The sequence below is a fragment of the Staurois parvus genome, unplaced genomic scaffold (genome assembly GCF_062004578.1).
Source record: "Staurois parvus isolate SC_StPar_1 unplaced genomic scaffold, SC_StPar_1.0 ptg000530l, whole genome shotgun sequence".
Taxonomy (NCBI): domain Eukaryota; kingdom Metazoa; phylum Chordata; class Amphibia; order Anura; family Ranidae; genus Staurois; species Staurois parvus.
Window position 1 is genome coordinate 4988076 of NW_028318326.1, and position 17362 is coordinate 5005437.

At 41.8% G+C, this 17362-nt stretch overlaps 1 protein-coding gene across 2 annotated transcripts in view; it reads right to left on the reverse strand.

The window, feature by feature from the left end:
* MTX2 (metaxin 2) overlaps positions 1 to 17362 on the reverse strand; it is a 269812-nt gene that overhangs the window by 15367 nt on the left and 237083 nt on the right. For both annotated transcript variants that reach the window (XM_089690455.1, XM_089690456.1), the window contains 4 exons: positions 15282 to 15358; positions 9380 to 9472; positions 7725 to 7763; positions 7233 to 7358 (listed from right to left, as the gene is read on the reverse strand). In XM_089690455.1, the coding sequence (XP_089546581.1) occupies positions 7233 to 7358; positions 7725 to 7763; positions 9380 to 9472; positions 15282 to 15358 (335 nt within the window). The remainder of the gene's footprint in view (positions 1 to 7232; positions 7359 to 7724; positions 7764 to 9379; positions 9473 to 15281; positions 15359 to 17362) is intronic.

Sequence of the window (17362 nt, forward strand, 5' to 3'; positions counted from 1 at the left end):
AGTTTAAACCAAGATTGCATAAAGGAAATGAAAGGCTATTTTACATATTCAACAGTTTAAGCAATTTTTTCCCAAGAAAAGAAATTCTAAAAACTGCAAGAATTTAACGATATCTATACCCAAAGAACAAAAATGTTATGTATTGTAGCTCACAAATCCTTAGATTTGGTGGCTGCCTTTGCTTTCATTTTTCGGCAAGTACAGAAAATATCTGCTGATTGGCTGAGGTGGAGAGGAGGGTGGATGATGTCATGATCTCTGACTCAGAGGAAGCTTTGTATTCATTCAGAGAATACAAAGCTGCCTATGAATGGCTGAGCAGCCCTTTTTTATTTTGTTCCGGGTCTGGGAAGGCATGTTCCCATCTCACAGCCAGAACACAAGAGCTGTATACTGTATGTAGCCGAGTGTTCTGTCTCTCCAATCTAAGCATTGAAAGTGTGATCTCTGTAACTTACAGTTGTGATGAGATAACGATAACTCCAACCTCAGTTGGATACCACAGTCAGTGACTCAATCAAGATGATATCTTGTAGATCTTGTGAAGTTTATTCCATAAACTGAGAGAATCTTACAACAATCAACATCTGATAGGTCAAAAGATCATAATGTGCCCTGCTTGATGACATGAGGCTAGAGCTGGAATGCATTTCTGGGAAAAAGGGTGGGCTATCTATACAGCATTAACTAAACCAAAGGAAAAACGGAGAAGCAGAGACAAAATATAGAAAACACTTAAAGGCATATGACAGTCATGTGAAACATGACACTGAAACTATAGTTTATTCAGAACACCCGGCAGGCACACCTGCTAGTGTAGCAAATAGTTTGTTTGGGTCGGCTTTGTCCAGATGAACTAGTTAAAGGGCCTGTAAACCCGGAGATCAGCTATAAAGCAGTTTTATCTTTCTTCTGGAAGCTACTAAATTTCCCTACTCCACCTCCATGTAATGTAAAGGCAGAAAGAAAGACATATTTGAAGTCCAGCCTGGGTGACAACCATGGCTCCCTCCATAGATACAGCGTACAGTATAGTGTAGCCAGCCAAGGACAAGAAGTGGTGGGATTACCAGTTGAAAATTAAAAGGAAAAAAAAACTTGAAAAAATTAAAACTAATGGGACTAACTTATCCAAGGACTGGTAAGCTGCAATATACTGCCTTCTTGTTTTTGGGTATAAAGACACTAATTTCCACATGCATGATATTCATCCAGGTCGTACCTATTTAAAAAAGTGATGGCTCTTGCCATATACTAACTAAGCAGGGCTGTATTAGTCATCATGCTGCCTTAGGTACACACCCTTTTGCACAAACTCAATCCTTTTTCATGTTATTGTTTAAACTTCAGCCAGAAAATTAAGTCCTGCTAGATTACTTCAGTCTGGCCTCATTTGCAGGTATAGCTATGTAAAACATTAGAAATAGGTGCCAATACTGAGGAAATTAAGTACTACACTGTCTGATGCTGCTTTGCACATGCTCAGTTGCTTTTAGACACTGTGTCGAATTTAGAGGCCGATCTGCTGACAGCCTAAAGATTTAATGCTGCTCAGGGGCTCTAGGCTTCAGCAAAATGGCAGGCTCCAGCAAGAAGAAACAAAAACGTAAAACCTAATGAAAGAAGGCTCTGCTGGAGGCATCATATTATCTGTGGTTAATGCAAAGCTACATTTCATCTGTACAGATCATCAAACAAGAAAAAGTAGACATGGTGTTATGTTCTTTTCAAATTATAAAAGAGCATTCTGACTCCTCTCAGTATCCCCTGCACCCCTTTCCCATATAGATCTACAAAGTAGAGAGAAAATGGATAAAAAAAACAAAATCTGCCATAATTTGTACATTTTGAGGCTTGGCGCTACTTTCTTTAGTCTGACTGCCCTAGGCACTGACCTGTAAGTATCATTATAGTAGATAGTAGTAAATAGAGCCCTGACCACAGGTCAAACTGTAAATTTCTGTCAACACAGGTTTTTTTTTTTTTTAGTTTCACTACCCCAGAAACCTCTGTAAATAAGGTGCAAGACTTTCTGTGTATGACATACCTGTATCACCATATCTCCTAGTACTCAAGCATCCACAAGGGGCCCACAGGATTTGTTATTTCAAACTGCATGGTGTAATTTAAACAAAATAGCTGATCTGAAATGTGATATTATTGCATGCTGGTGAACAATAAACTCAATAAAAAGGCAGATCCACTGTACGATTTTCAATCCAAATGAAAATGTCTACAACTGTCACTTCTGTTCTATGGTCACTTTAGAGTATGTATATAACAAGGAGATAAATCCCCATGGCCATGAAGAGCTTAGAACATCTAGTTTAACGAGCCTTATAAATATTGCCAGCGTGATTTGACTTACTCTGCAGCACACTGGGCACCACAATGATGTATATAGGAGGAATATAATATGTTCAAGTAGAAGGATGGACATCTATCGTGAAGCAATATGTCTGTGTAACAAGCTTCATAAGTAAGCTCCCAAAGTCTTGGATTACTTACTAGTTCTAAGTAAGTGATGACACCAAAGCATAACAGGTTAAATCGAACCTGTGACCAGGCTATGGCTATTTAAGGTCCTTTTGATGCAGTATTTGAGCTACATAAAACATGCCCTCACTGACCAATGTGGCTGCAGCCACTGTAGAGTAATTACTATTATTATTATACAGGATTTATATAGTGCCAACAGTTTGCTCAGCGCTTTACAATGTAAAAGGAGACAATACAGCAACTATACAGTTCAATACAAGAGGGTTAGGACCTGCACCTTGGAGCTTACAATCTAAGAGGGAGGGGCTGGTGGTACAAAAAGGTAATAACTATGGGGGATGAACTGATAGAGGAATAGAAGATATCATTATTAGCTGAAGGTAGGATGTGCTTCCCTGAAGAGATAGGTTTTCAGCGATTGCCTAAAAGTGGGCAGAGTAGGTGATAGTCGGATAAATTGGGGTAGTTGAGAGTTCCAGGGGATGGGGGAGCCTCTGGAGAAGTCCTGGAGATGAAAGCCAGTGGAGGGATTGGCAGAGAGGGGTGGCAGATATGGAACGGTTAGTAAGGTGGAGGAGTCTGGCGACAGCATTCACGATAGACTGAAGAGGGGATAGCCTGCGATGAGGTAGGCCAATGAGAAGGGAGTTACAATAGTCAAGGTGAGAGATAACAAGGGAGTGAATAAGTTGCTTAGTGGTTTAAGAGGTTAAGAACGGGCGTATCTTGGAGATGTTGCAGAGGTGAAGTCTACAAGATTTGGACAGCGATTCGATTTGGGGCTCAAAGGACAGATGGGAGTCTAGGATTACACCTAGTACCCCGGCATGAGGGGAGGGACTGATGGTTGTATTATTGATCTTGATGGAGAAGTCAGGGGAGGGGGCATGAGCTGGAGGGAATAGTATGAGCTCTGTTTTGGAAAGATTTAGTCTGAGGAAGTGGAGTGACATCCATACTGATATGTCACTTAGTAGGTTAGTAATGCGAGAGGAGACTGAAGGGGTGAGGGGTAGAAAGATAGATTTGCGTGTCAACAGCATAGAGATGGTACTTAAAGCCATGGGAGTTTATCAAGTGACCAAGGGAGGAGGTGTAGATGGAGAAGAGGTCCAAGGACAGAACCTTGAGGGACCCATACAGAAAGAGGAAGTGGAGAGGAGGAGACAGAGTTATACGTAATGCTGAAGGAGCGCTGCAATACGTAGGAGGAGAACCAGGAGAGAGCAGAGTCTCTCAGACCAAGAGAGGTGAGTTTTTTGAGGAGGAGGGGATGGTCAACAGTATCAAAAACCACAGAGAGGTCAAGTAGTAAGAGTATGGAGTAGTGGCCATTGTTTTTTAGCAGTTAGTAAATCATTAGTGAGCTTTAGTAGGCCAGTTTCAGTGTAGTGCAGTGAGCAAAAGCCAGACTGTAAAGGGTCAAGAAAGTTGTTAGTGAGGTAGGAGTTCAGGCGATTGTAGACTAAAAGTTCTAAGAGTTTAGAGGTAAACGGAAGCAGGGAGATGGGTCTTAAGCTGTTCAGGTTGGTGGGGTCTAGGGAGGGTTTTTTTTAGTACGGGAGTGATCTCTGCATGCTTTAGAGAGGTGCGGAAGGCACCGTTAGAGAAGGAGAGATTGAAGATATGAGTGAGCGAGCATAGGACAGAAGAGGGCGACCGTAGTAGTTGAGAGGGGACAGGATCCACGGGGCATGTGGTGAGATGGGCTTCTGAGAAAACCTCTTCAGTAGTAGCAAGGTCAAACGAGGAAAGTGTTGAGGGAGGTTTAGTATAAGGTATGCTAAGTGGGATAGATGTCTATGTAGCGCAGATGCCCCTACAAATTGCATCAATCTTGTTTTTGAAATGATTTGCAATCTCGTAAGCAGTGAGTTAATGCGTGGAGGTGGAGAAAGTATAGAGTTAAAAGTAGAGAAAGGACGACGAGGACTGGATGACAAGGTATTAATAAGAGTGACAAAGTAGGCTTGTTTGGCAGCATGGAGGGAGGAATTGTATGTTAAGAAAGCAGATTTATATCGGGTGAATGCTTGTTGAGATTTAGTTTTACGCCACAATCACTCCAGCGCACGACTATGTCGTTTAATATTTCTGGTGTCGTCAGTCTGCCACGGTTGTAATGGTCGGGGCCTGATACTTCGTGTAGTTAGAGGAGGAAGTGAGTCTATTGTGGATGAATGTGAACTGTTGTAGACAGCAGTGGCCAGGTCAGGGCAGGACAGGGGAGAAATTCTGTCATAGAGGCGGTCAGTTGCAGAGCGGAAAAGAGAAGGGTTTAAGTTGTGAAGGTTTCTGTGGGTAATTGTTTGCTGCTTGGAGGGATAAGTGTTTGAAGACAAGGACACTGTGAAGGTGATGAGATTGTGATCAGAGAGAGGAAGGGGGGGCGGGTGTTTGTGAGGTTGATGGGAGTGCAAAGATGGGAGAAAACAAGGTCTAATGTACTCCCATCAGAGTGAGTGGAGGACTGTATCCATTGTGTTAAGGCAAAAGATGAGGTTAGGTTGAAGATTTGAGATGTAGCTGGGTTGTTCACATTATTATTATTATACAGTATTTATAAAGCGCCAATGGTCGCTCAGCGCTGTACATTACAAAGGGGGACAGAACATGTGACAGAACAATACCAATACAATGCAAAACATGAGGGGATCGAGGGCCCTGCTCTTTCGAGCTTACAATCTAGGAGGGAGGGGATAGTGGTACAGGAGGAGATACAGTCAGGTCCATAAATATTGGGACATGGACACAATTCTAAAATTTTTGGCAGTATACACCACCACAATGGATTTGAAATGAAACAAACAAGATGTTCTTTAACTGTAGACTATCAGCTTTAATCTGATGGTATTTACATCCAAATCAGGTGAACGGTGTAGGAATTACAACAGTTTGCATATGTGCCTCCCACTTGTTAAGGGACCAAAAGTAATGGGACAATTGGCTTCTCAGCTGTTCCATGGCCAAGTGTGTGTTATTCCCTCATTATCCCAACTACAATGAGCAGATAAAAGGTCCCAATATTTATGGACCTTACTGTAGCTGTGGGGGATGGAGTGGTAGGAAGAGTGGAGGAGGTCGGCAGGTTAGCAGGGGGTGGGGTAGGCTTCCCTGAAGAGATGGGTTTTCAGGGTGCGCCTAAAGGAGAGGAGAGTAGGTGATAATCTGATGGGTTGGGGCAGGGAGTTCCAGAGGATGGGTGACACCCTGGAGAAGGCCTGGAGGCGGGCATGGGAGGAAAAGACCAGGGAACTAGAGAGAAGGAGGTCTTGTGAGGAGCGGAGTGTGCGTGCTGGGCGGTACTTGGATATTAGGTCAGTGATGTAGTACGAGCTAGTATGGTGGACAGCTTTGGACGTCAGTGTTAGGATTTTGAATTTGATCCGTTGCGCAATCGGAAGGCAGTGGAGGGATTGGCAGAGGGGGGTGGCGGAGATGGAGCGGTTGGAAAGGTGAATGAGTCTGGCAGCCGTATTCAGGATTGACTGAAGCGGGGATAGCCAGCAGCGAGGCAGGCCAGTGAGGAGGGAGTTGCAGTAGTCGAGTCGTGATATGATGAGGGAGTGGATGAGCTGTTTAGTGGTTTCTGGGGTTAGGAACATGCGTATTTTGGCGATGTTGCAGAGGTGGAGTCTGCACGAGTTTGTTAAAGATTGGACTTGGGGCTGGAAGGATAGGTTGGAGTCCAGAATGACACCAAGTACTCTGGCCTGCGGGGTGGGTTTGATGGTGGTGTTGTCCTCCTTAAAGCAGAATTAAACGCTCTCAATCAACATTAACTACTGTTAATTCTTATGCAGCTAATATTAGAACATAGGTAGGTAGATCGTATATTCTTGCTTTAACTTTTTTCACTTTTTTTTTTCATTTCTTCAATTGCTTTCTAGTTTCTAGCCTAGGACAAAATTATGTCATGCATTCCAGAAGTCTTCATGGACATTTTTTTTTCTTTCATCTGGAAGACTTTGTGAATCATCTGCCCTTACTCAAGATGGCCACAGCTAGAAATGCTAGGGGTGCTTTTCAACAAAATAAAGCATAGATACATGGATGGATGGGCGAGTTTTCTTCAAATATTAAAAATGTATGAGACAGCATCTTCAGTTTGTGGTGCACAGATACAGTTTAAGTTCTGCTTTAATTTTCACAGAAGTCATTATTTCTCAACAGCTCAGCTCACCCTGCTACCCTCTCCCCCAGAGCACCTGCTCTATGCTTACACGATTAGAAAGCTGAAACGCTGCAGGGAGGGGAAGCAGAGGGTCCTGTGCTTCTGAGAAGACTTCATAGCATCTGCAGTGACTTTTGAGGAGGAATTGCTCTACTCTGCCTGCAGCTACAGAGGTTAGGTATAGCTTCTTGAAAGCTCACTTACTACTTGTTAAAAATATAGAAATCCCTGAATGCCATAGTCAGACCACAGGTTCATCACAAGCTTCCATTTGAGACTTCTCACGCAGGTATGTTTATTTAAGACAGATCCCCTTTAAAACTAATACACCACCATTACAAACATCTGGCATATTTAATAAGCCAAAGAGAAGTGAGCAAAGCCCAATAATGCAAAGCAGCCATTCAGAATGTGTTTAATTGATTTAGTTTAGTAAACTCATTTCTGCCATAGGTAACATCACCTTGCATATCATCGTCAATATTTGTGAATAACGCCTCTTTTTTCATAGCATGCAGCATTGGAAAGCAATGCATCACTAATCCACTCCTCTACTCACCTGTTCCAGAGTCTTCCCAGCCCAGCCAATGGCTTTCATTTTCCTCTTAATTTCCCATTTCTTTTGAAGAACTAGGATAACATTGAGTGGCCATGAATATGGTGAGCTATACCGAGGCTGAGTAATCTGCGTAAACACATAAACCACAAGATCTTCAAACACAGGGAGAGAATAGACAGCACTGCCTAATAAGCTGCGTTTATCCACAATGGATATTTCCCAAATGAAAATTGCAGCCTGCAGCAGTAAATATTTCCCTTTAAACATCGCTTATTCTAAATTTATAAAAAAAAAAAATAGCTAACAGCTATATTAAAATTTGCCAGATGTATTGCAAAATGTATGTGCCAGCAGAAAAAAAAAAAACCACACACTGTATCAACTAATGGTATAAAACCTCAATGTTTCATTTATGAGAAGGGACCAACAATTGTGAGCAAAAGTGTTTTCTCATTAAAATTTAACCAAGATAAATGCTTTGGAGTCACTCACCTCCTCTAGTGTAGCTTCATCACACCACTGAATATATAGCTGCAAGAAAATAAACAGTACAAAAAAAGATCATGTACAAAGAGGGAAGGCAGAGGGAGAAACACATTCAAATATAAAGGTGTTTTCTTTGTTTTCAGATATAGTCAAGTGCAAATGACTATAGTACGGCTCAACAGAATTGTTTAAGTCTAGCCAAAGTCATTATATGAAAGTTGGACGCCTGTAGACCAATCCAACTACTGAATTATCTTTTACCAAAATAAAGCTGGTCACACCTCACTTAAATTTTAGCAATACTGTGAGCTTGACTGGCTTACAGTACAGGCATTCCCCCTCCCAGTCTGCATCATGCTGTGCAGAAGACCACAGGAAGCCAATATCAGGTACTCATTAGATGAGTTATTTTTTCCAAGGGGTGTGCTACCAGATATTAAATTGAGGGTGCCAATAATTTTGTCCAGTCCATTTTTGGAGTTTTGCGTGGAATGTGTCAGATTTGCCTTTTTGTTTCTCCATTTTTTTGTGTCATACCAATACAAACAAAAGAAAAAACATGACAACGCCTAAACATTTGTAATTGCAAGAATTTTCTGGGCAAAGTGGTTCATCATCTGACAGACATTTAGGGGTGCCAATATTTTTGGCCATGACAGTATATGTATATATTAGCCAAAATACTGTAGCTGATCTATGCTTTAGAGATCTGGAACATCAAATCTCACCAAATCTCATCTCATAAACTTATAGCCATTTGTTAACAATGTAAACAATGTTTAGGGGCACTAAGCTCCTTCAACTGGCAAATGGCTCATAGATTTGTCCACTATAAGGCTAGGTTCACACCTAAGTGTCTTGCATTTTGAAGAAATGCACTACAGTCCATTTAACATGATTTCCAATGAGACACAGTCACATCTCTGCGTTTTCACCCTGTGCAACTTTTGGAAAAGGTCAGGGACTTTTTTAAACACAAAACAATGAGTTTTGGTTCAATAGACTTCGATAGAGATGCATGTAGTGCGTTTTTTGTGATTTGCATTTTTATCTGCCCAGCAACAAGTTGGCCAACAAAAAAAGCAAAATGCAAAAACGCATCACTAAAAGAACTGCAGAAATGGATCAAACGCAAACTGCATAGATGTGAACCTAGCCTAAAGGCTACCATTGGGGATCTTCACCTGAAAAGACAGCAATTCCAGAACAGCTGATCTGCATACTTATTACAGGTCAGTCACTTGAAGACCCATTGGAGCAGCAAGACAGGGGTAACAAAAATTTTTAGAAATGTCAATGATGACAGCCTACATATTTCTTGGGTTTCATTTTGGTAAAAATGTCATCGTTTTTATCAGGAGATTAGCATCCCACATATTTGCCTATGGTCACTGTTTGCATGAAGAAGGGGCTTGATGGTTTGAAACGTTGTGAACAATATTTGGTTCTAACCTTGTGATGTGATGCTGAGATTTGTTGTTCTAGATTTCTGACAAGTGGCACCTTCTACTATATTCACTACAGCATTCAAGTTGTTGGAATGCAAAAAGTACGAAGCAAGCCGTTCCTTTCTTCTGTTTTAGGGAAACCATTCACTGTAGTGTAACTAAGCTCAGGCACGAGTTCAACAGTAATAAAGTAAAATTAAGTGGCAAAGTTACCTCTGCTGTCAAAAGCATGTTATTAACCAGTTCCATGTAGGCTTTCATCTCTGCCCTCTGGACTTCATCCAAGCCGTCACTGAGTGAATGGCCCTGTGTAAGGGGAAAGGCAAGGACTGACTATCAGGTGGTCTATAACACAATTCACATTAACAGCGACACCTAATTACTTAAAGGGTAATTCCCCACAAAACTGAAATGTTAGCTTGCGAGGATTTAGTGTTAGAGGATTTTTATGCTCTGCGCCAGTCCTCAGCTTCTCATCTCTCAGGAACCCCAGCTGTAAAATCTTACACCAAAAAATAGTAAAAAAAATCCTTAAAGCTACAATGCACCCACCATATCTATGGACATCTATTACTTTCTTTGCCCTTGGGTTTAGATACATTTTAATGCTTTTTATTATTCAGAGGGAAAGGAGAGGATTTAGGTTGCACTGGCAGATGTTCCCAGTGGCATCTATCAGAGGAAAATAATCCTAATTGGGACAGATTCTTAAAATTGCTTGATCAATTGTTTCTTTTGAGCGCCTTCATGAAATAATCATGAGGGGTTTCCATACAGATAACATCACTGCCAAATCCAGCAAAAAACAGCAAGGTAGCTTGAGTACATGGGTCCACCCCACAACAAAGTCAATTTTAAGCTGAGATTTAAGCCTGCCATTGCCATTGAAATTCAGCCGGTTCAGCAGGAACCAGCCAAATTTCAATCCATCCACAGGCAGGCTGCTTGTACTGAAGCTGATCTATCGGTACAACCAGCATGTCAGGTTTTTTTTTTTGTTGTACAATTACTGCTGCCGGCTATAGAGGGAGGGATGCCCCCATCAACACTGAATGTTTTGATGTGGAAATCAATGCATTAGGGTAAGAAAAAAAAAAACTTCTGGATGCAGCTCTCACCCCCCCGATCCCTCTTATACTTACCTGAGCCTGATCTCGATCCAGCAATGTTCATGAGAGCTGCAGCTCTCCCAACTCCCAATGGCTCAAACATCAGCTAGAGCCATTGGCCTGCCTTTACACGCACATAAACTTTAATGGCACCCTAGTCTTACCCTCCATTCACATCAAGCCCGACTTTGAAATTGTGCGACTTACAGTGAAGTCGGGCGATTTCAAAGTCGGGGGACCCGCCGATTTCAGGTGCGATTTGTAAGACATCTGATACATATGTCTATGCAAATCACACCAAAAGGAGTGCATGTATGCTCCAACTGCAAACAATAGGGTGCGACTTGGCATGCGATTTGCAAGTCACAGGACATGCAAATCGCATGCCAAGTCGCATCCAGTGTGAACCAGGGTTTAGTCCGTAGGGTTCAATATTGAGTTGGCCCACCTTTTGCAGCTATAACAGCTTCAACTCTTCTGGGAAGGCTGCCCACAAGGTTTAGGAGTGTGTCTATGGGAATGAGGGTGGCCTGAGTGCCCGACGTCCTCTAGTGGGCCCTGTGCTAACTGCCTGGCACCATAGAGCTCAACTGGCATTTGCCATTGAACACCAGAATTGGCAGGTCCGCCATTGGTGCCCTGTGCTTTTCACAAATAAGAGCAGGTTCACCCTGAGCACATGTGACTGACGTGAAAGGGTCTGGAGAAGCTGTAGAGAACGTTATGCTGCCCGTAACATGGTTCATCATGTCCGTTTTGATGGTGGGTCAGTGATGATCTGAGGAGGCATATCCATGGAGGGAAACATAGACCTCTATAGGCTAGAAAATGGCACCCTGACTGCCATTAGGTATCGGGATGAAATCCTTCGACCCATTGTCAGACCCTACTGCAGTGGGTCCTGGGTTCCTTCTGGTGCACGACAATGCCGGCCTCATGTGGCGAGAGTATGCAGGCAGTTCCTTGAGGATGAAGGAATTGATACCATTCTGGAGAAGACGTGGAAAACGTTATGCTGCCTGTAACATTGTTCAGCATGACCATTTTGGTGTTGGGTCAGTGATGGTCTTGGGAGTCATATCCATGGAGGGACGCACAGACCTCTACAGGCTAGACAATGGCACCCCGACTGCCATTAGGTAGCAGGATGAAATCCTAAGACTCTACGCTTGTGCAGTGGGTACTGGTTTCCTCCTGGTGCATGACAATGCCCAGCCACACCTCTGGTAAATCATATTTCAGTCCATCAGACGCTGCCAGGTTGCACCTAAGACTGTCCAGGAGCTCAGTGATGCCCTGGTCTAGATCTGGAAGGAAGTACCCCAGGACACCATCCATCGTCTCATTAGGAGCATGCCTCGATGTTGTCAGGCATGCATGAAGGGGCCATACAAACTACTGAGTACCATTTTGAGTTGCTGTAATGAAATTTCAGCAAAATTGACTAGTCTGCTGCATAATTTTTTCACTTTGATTTTAGGGGTGTCTTTGAATTCAGTCTTCTGTAGGTTGATCATTTTCATCAAGCGATGGGGCATCCTTACGTTCCTAACACATTATCTAGTCCATATCAGTATAGATATCCAGCATGGTACTTTTCCCCATTGAGATCTGATGTGTTTTCAAAGTGTTCCTTTAAGTATTTTGAGCAGTATACTAGCTATAGTAGTTTTTGTTGTGGAGTGTATTCATTTTTGCATCAAATAATTTGAGTAAAAAACTGAAGATTTTGTAATCTAAGGTATATTATTAACCTTACTTTAATATAATGAGCTAAACAAATATTCTATAAATCTCAGTTTTTAAAAAAATTTGGGAAATTGTTCTTGTGTTCACTGAGATAGTGATTAAAATCTTACTTTACAAAAGGGGTGTACTCATTTATGCTGTGCACTGTATATCTCATAGTTTGCATTTGCTACAACTTTCACGCAAACTAATCAATACAGTATACACTTATTGGGATTATTTTTATCGACATGTAGCAGAATACATTTTGTCCAGAATTTATGGAGAAATTAGATTTTTTATTGATTAGGTTTTATAGCAGAAAGTAGAAAATATTGTGGTTTTTTTTCAAAATTTTCGGTTGTCTTTCGTTTAGATCGCAAAAAATAAAAAACCCAGAAGTGATCAAATACCACCAAAAGAAAGCTCTATTTCTGTGGACATAAATGATAGAAATTTTGTTTGGGTACAGCATTGCATAATTGCACAATTACCAATTAAAATAGCGTAGTGCTAAATAGCAATAAAATGGCCTGGTCATGAAGGGGGTAAAACCCTCTGGAGCTGAAGTGGTGAAATGTACATTTACACACGTTTATGTGCGTTTAGACATTCTCAGAGTATCTAATCTGCCCCTGGATGCACAGAATTCTATTACAATAAAAACAACCTGTGCGCAGTTCTGGTGTAAAACGATGAATGAATGAATGAATAAAATAATCTGCTGCCGCTAAGTCATCATGATCACACCGCATATTTAAAAAGCAATATAATAGACAGGAGAGCGCTACAGATAATGAATACTGAAAGTCCACATAAACTCTGTAACGAATCCTCTGTACATGTTAAGGTTCCCACTGAATCAATAATATAAATGTATCATAGTAATAATGTAACCATTCATCAGAATGACATGTGAAACATTCAAGTGAAAGTCTCAATCAGTAGGTATGAAAAAGTTCCCTTCCGTCCATGTTCAGAAAAACAGAAACTGGAATCACCACTAGAGAGGAACCTTCACCTTTAGCCTCTCACCTGGTGGTTAGACCTACTGAACTTCGGTCTAATCACGCTTTTAACCCTATTGTCCCTGGGTTATGGTGAGTGAGATTCAAACACCGGCTTACCGCTGGCGGGACTACATGGATCACAGTGACAGGATACCACCAAGAGATGAGAGTGGAGAGAGCACAGTGATCTCATTTACGGAACTTCCACCAGCTGCGGCAATCATAAGGACTGTAACTTGGATATCGCTGTCATCTGTAGTGCACCAAGCATGTGCACTTTGCTTGTGAGTGTTGTTTTTAATTTATTTCAATAAATTGTATATATGGGTACACACTCTGTTAGCTTCTCTTTTCATATAATCGGTGAATCGCTTTCATTGGTGATTTAGAGGACCCATACCCGAAGGATATCCCCATAACCCAGGGTCAATAGGGTTAAAAGTGCGATTAGACCGAAGTTCAGTAGGTCTAACCACCAGGTGAGAGGCTGAAGGTGAAGGTTCCTCACTAGTGGTGATTCCAGTTTCTGTTTTTATGAACACTTGGACGGAAGGGAACTTTTTCATACCTACTGATTGAGACTTTCACTTGAATGTTTCACGTCATTCTGATGAATGGTTCTGTTATTACTATGATACATTTATATTATTGATTCAGTGGGAACCTTGACATGTACAGAGGATTCGTTACAGAATTTATGTGGACTTACAGAATTCTATATTGTCTACAACCGATCATGTACAGTCCCATAGCAGGTTTATGCCAGTTTTACTTTCCTAAACTTAAGTAGAGGCATTCTTTAACCACTAGCCTACAGGGCACTTATACCCCCTTCCTGCCCAGGCCAATTTCCAGCTTTCAGTGCTGTCGCACTTTGAATGACAATTGCGCGGTCATGCAACACTATACTCATATTAAATTTTTATCATTTTTTGTGACAGATAGAGCTTTCTTTTGGTGGTATTTAATCACCTCGGGGGTTTTTATTTTTTCTTAAACAAACCAAAAAACACTGAAAATTTTGAAAAAAAAATGTTTTTTCTTAGTTTTTGTTATAAAATTTTGTAAATAAGTGATTTTTCTCCTTCACTGATGTGCACTAATGAGGCTGCAGTGATGGGCACTGAAAGGCTGCACTGATGGACACTGATAGGGGGCACTGATGAGGAGGCACTGGTAGGTGGCACTGATGGGCATTGACAGGCATCACTGATGGGCACTGAAAGGCAGCACTGATACAATGCACTGATATATGGCACTGATATATGGCACTGTTAGGCGGCACTAACTGGCACTGATAGGCGGCACTGACTGGCACTGTTAGGCGGCACTGACTGGCACCGATAGGCGGCACTGATGCACACTGATAGGCGGCACTGATTGGCAGCACTGATAGGTGGCACTGATTGGCATTGATAGGTGGCACTGATGGATGACACTGAAAGGCAGCTCAGATGGGCACTGATATGTGGCACTGATGTGCACTGGTATGCAGCATTGATGTGGCACTGATAGGCACTGGCACATGGCACTGATGGACTTTGACAGGTGGCACTGCTGGGGCTACACTGATCATCAGGGCACACTGATCATCAGTGCCCTGATGATCAGTGTACATGTCCCCTCCGCGGAATGCCGATTACCGGTTCTCCTCTCCTCTCGAGCTGTCAGCGTGACAGCTCGAGAGGAGAGAAATGCCGATAACCGGCATTTCCGTGTTTACATGTGATCAGCTGTGATTGGACACAGCTGATCACATGACCGAGCCAACATCTTCGGCTCTTTCCATGATCGGTGATCTGCTGTGTCCGAGGGACACAGCGCACCGCCGATCGCCGCGCTGCGTGCTCCCTGAGCCATGCATGCGCTGTGAGAATGGGAGGACGTCATATGACGTCCTCTCAGAACGAGAGAACCACCTTGCGCCCGTCATTGGACTATATGGCGGGCGGGAGGTGGTTAAAGGGAACCTGTGCTTAGAGCAACCTGGAGGTTCCCATTACGAACTTCTATTTCTCTAGATGCTAGTTACCTGGCTGATTGAATGTGTTTGATTCTGAATAAGCAAGCAGATTAGGACTTCTGACTTAAGTTTGACTTTATTTGCTGCGTGTTCCAAGTCATTTGCTCAGAATGTGTTGAAGTCCCAGAATCAGCACTGCTGCCAGGCACCAAGCATTTTTCGAAGGAGCTTAGCACTGAAAGTCTTCAGATTTCCTTTAACCAATCACACACATTCACGAAGATGTATTCTCTTAGAAGCCTTACCTTGGCTTTCACAAATTGCACTATTGGTCCCAGTTCCGATATTACTTGATTCCCAACATGGATAAAAGGAACTTTTCCTAAGTAAAAAAACAAAACAAAAAGATAACAGATAAAAAAAAACACTGAAAAAATAGAGTGTTTAAAAAACCACATATTTGTTGTTAATTATTTCTCTGCATTACTAGCATATCATTTAAGCCACATGCATAAGCATTGTGAAAACAAAAAAGCAGTTCAGTGAGTAGTTTTTTTTTTTAAATTAAAAAAAAAAAAACATCCTGCCAGCCAGGTCACAGTCCAATAATAGCCATTTACAAGAGCCAATCAGGGGAACCCACCACTCTGAGACAATCAGGGTTCTACTGCAAATCACAATGCCGGCTAACACAGACAGCATGTTTACAGATGAAGAGAGCAGAAAGATGATCTCATCAGAGTGCTGCTGCTCCTTCATTGTCCACTCACAGAACGGATTGAAGGGTTGGAAGGAAAGAAAATGGTGGAAGGAAAGAAAATTGCATAATCCCTGGGCTTCTTCAGACTGTCTTAAAGGATAAGTTCACCTTTTGCAACATGTGACATGTTACAACCATATTCAGGGTGTAATATGTAACATGTTACAAATAGACCAACCCCTCGTTCCTCCCCGCTCCCCATTGTGACAGCTAGCGGGGGATTTTCTCCGCCCTCGTTAGCTGTCACAATTTTTAAAAACTGGTGTTATGCTAATTAACTACAAGTCCCAACATCCTTTGCGACTGTTGGCTTGAGGTTCTCAATGAACTACTATGGCGCTGTGGAGTGCAGTGGTAGTTCATTGATTCATCCTGTAAGTATATCTGCTTGCTTGTACATCCCATACAAGCAAGGAGATATACTGACAGGTCTGCAGGAGACCTGCATGGCACCAATGATCTGCTGATCGCTGGTGCATTGTTTTAGAGGCTCCTGCAACAAAAAATAATGCTAATTTTTTTGTGCATTTATTATTTTTTGTAAAAAGGCAAACTGATCCTTTAACAGAAATACAAATCCTTTAGCAGGTAACCCAATTTCCATATTTGTATTTTAATGTATTTATCGGTTTGCCTGGAGTCCAACGTTAAATTATCAACCAAAGCCTCATGCCGATAGCCTTTGTCCTAACCCTTAAAGTTCCCCTACAGCACAATTTCCTGCATTGTCAAATGATATCCTTAAAAAATACTGTACGCCTGTATTATTTATGAAGTGGTATGACTGCCCGTCTACAGAGCTCGCTTACCCCTCCAGGTTTGAAGAATTGTGGCCCCGCACAGACATGAAACCCCTAATCTATCATAGGCTTGCAGATCATACATCATATCTTAATCCTTAATAATCTAGCACATCGAGTTTTTTTTTTTTTTTTTTTTTTTTTTTTTATCTCCTGTGACATCTGCTCTTCAAATTGCTCCTGCACTCAAACAGAAAGCAGCTAAAGATCCTGGACCAATCATTATTCCAGAAACATGACAACCTACACCTGTTCCTTTATATCTTCCTTATCTTCTGCTAAACACAGATCACTCTGTACCACTCCCGCTTTACTCCTGGTACTAATACAGCACTCAGGGTACAACACAAAAACAGTTACATGGAATTTTGCTATTTAATATTTTATTTCTATTGGGTTCACAAAGTGAACAAAAAGATGTTCAATAATAATAAAGAATATGTAAACCCAATCATTAAATCTCACATACATTTCATATTTAAAAAGTGAATTCCTTTTAAAGGCCAGTTCACACCGGGAACGGCGGAACGGACTGTGTGTTCTTGTGCAATTCATATGCAGCTTTGTGCGGTGCGATTTCAGGCCATTCATTTTGTTTTACAAATATTTTTATTGATTTTTCAAGTTTTACAATAGAAATGTATAAATCGTCATGTACATAAGAACACACTATGAGCAAAAAGAAAAAATATCCGAGGCAGATATATGGGAACATTTCCCTAGAATGAAGGGAATGGTACATACAGTAGCATAGACAACTGCACAAAATCACAAACAAGCCCTGGGAGCAGCATGACAGAGGATGGGGAAGTAAATACGGGCAGTT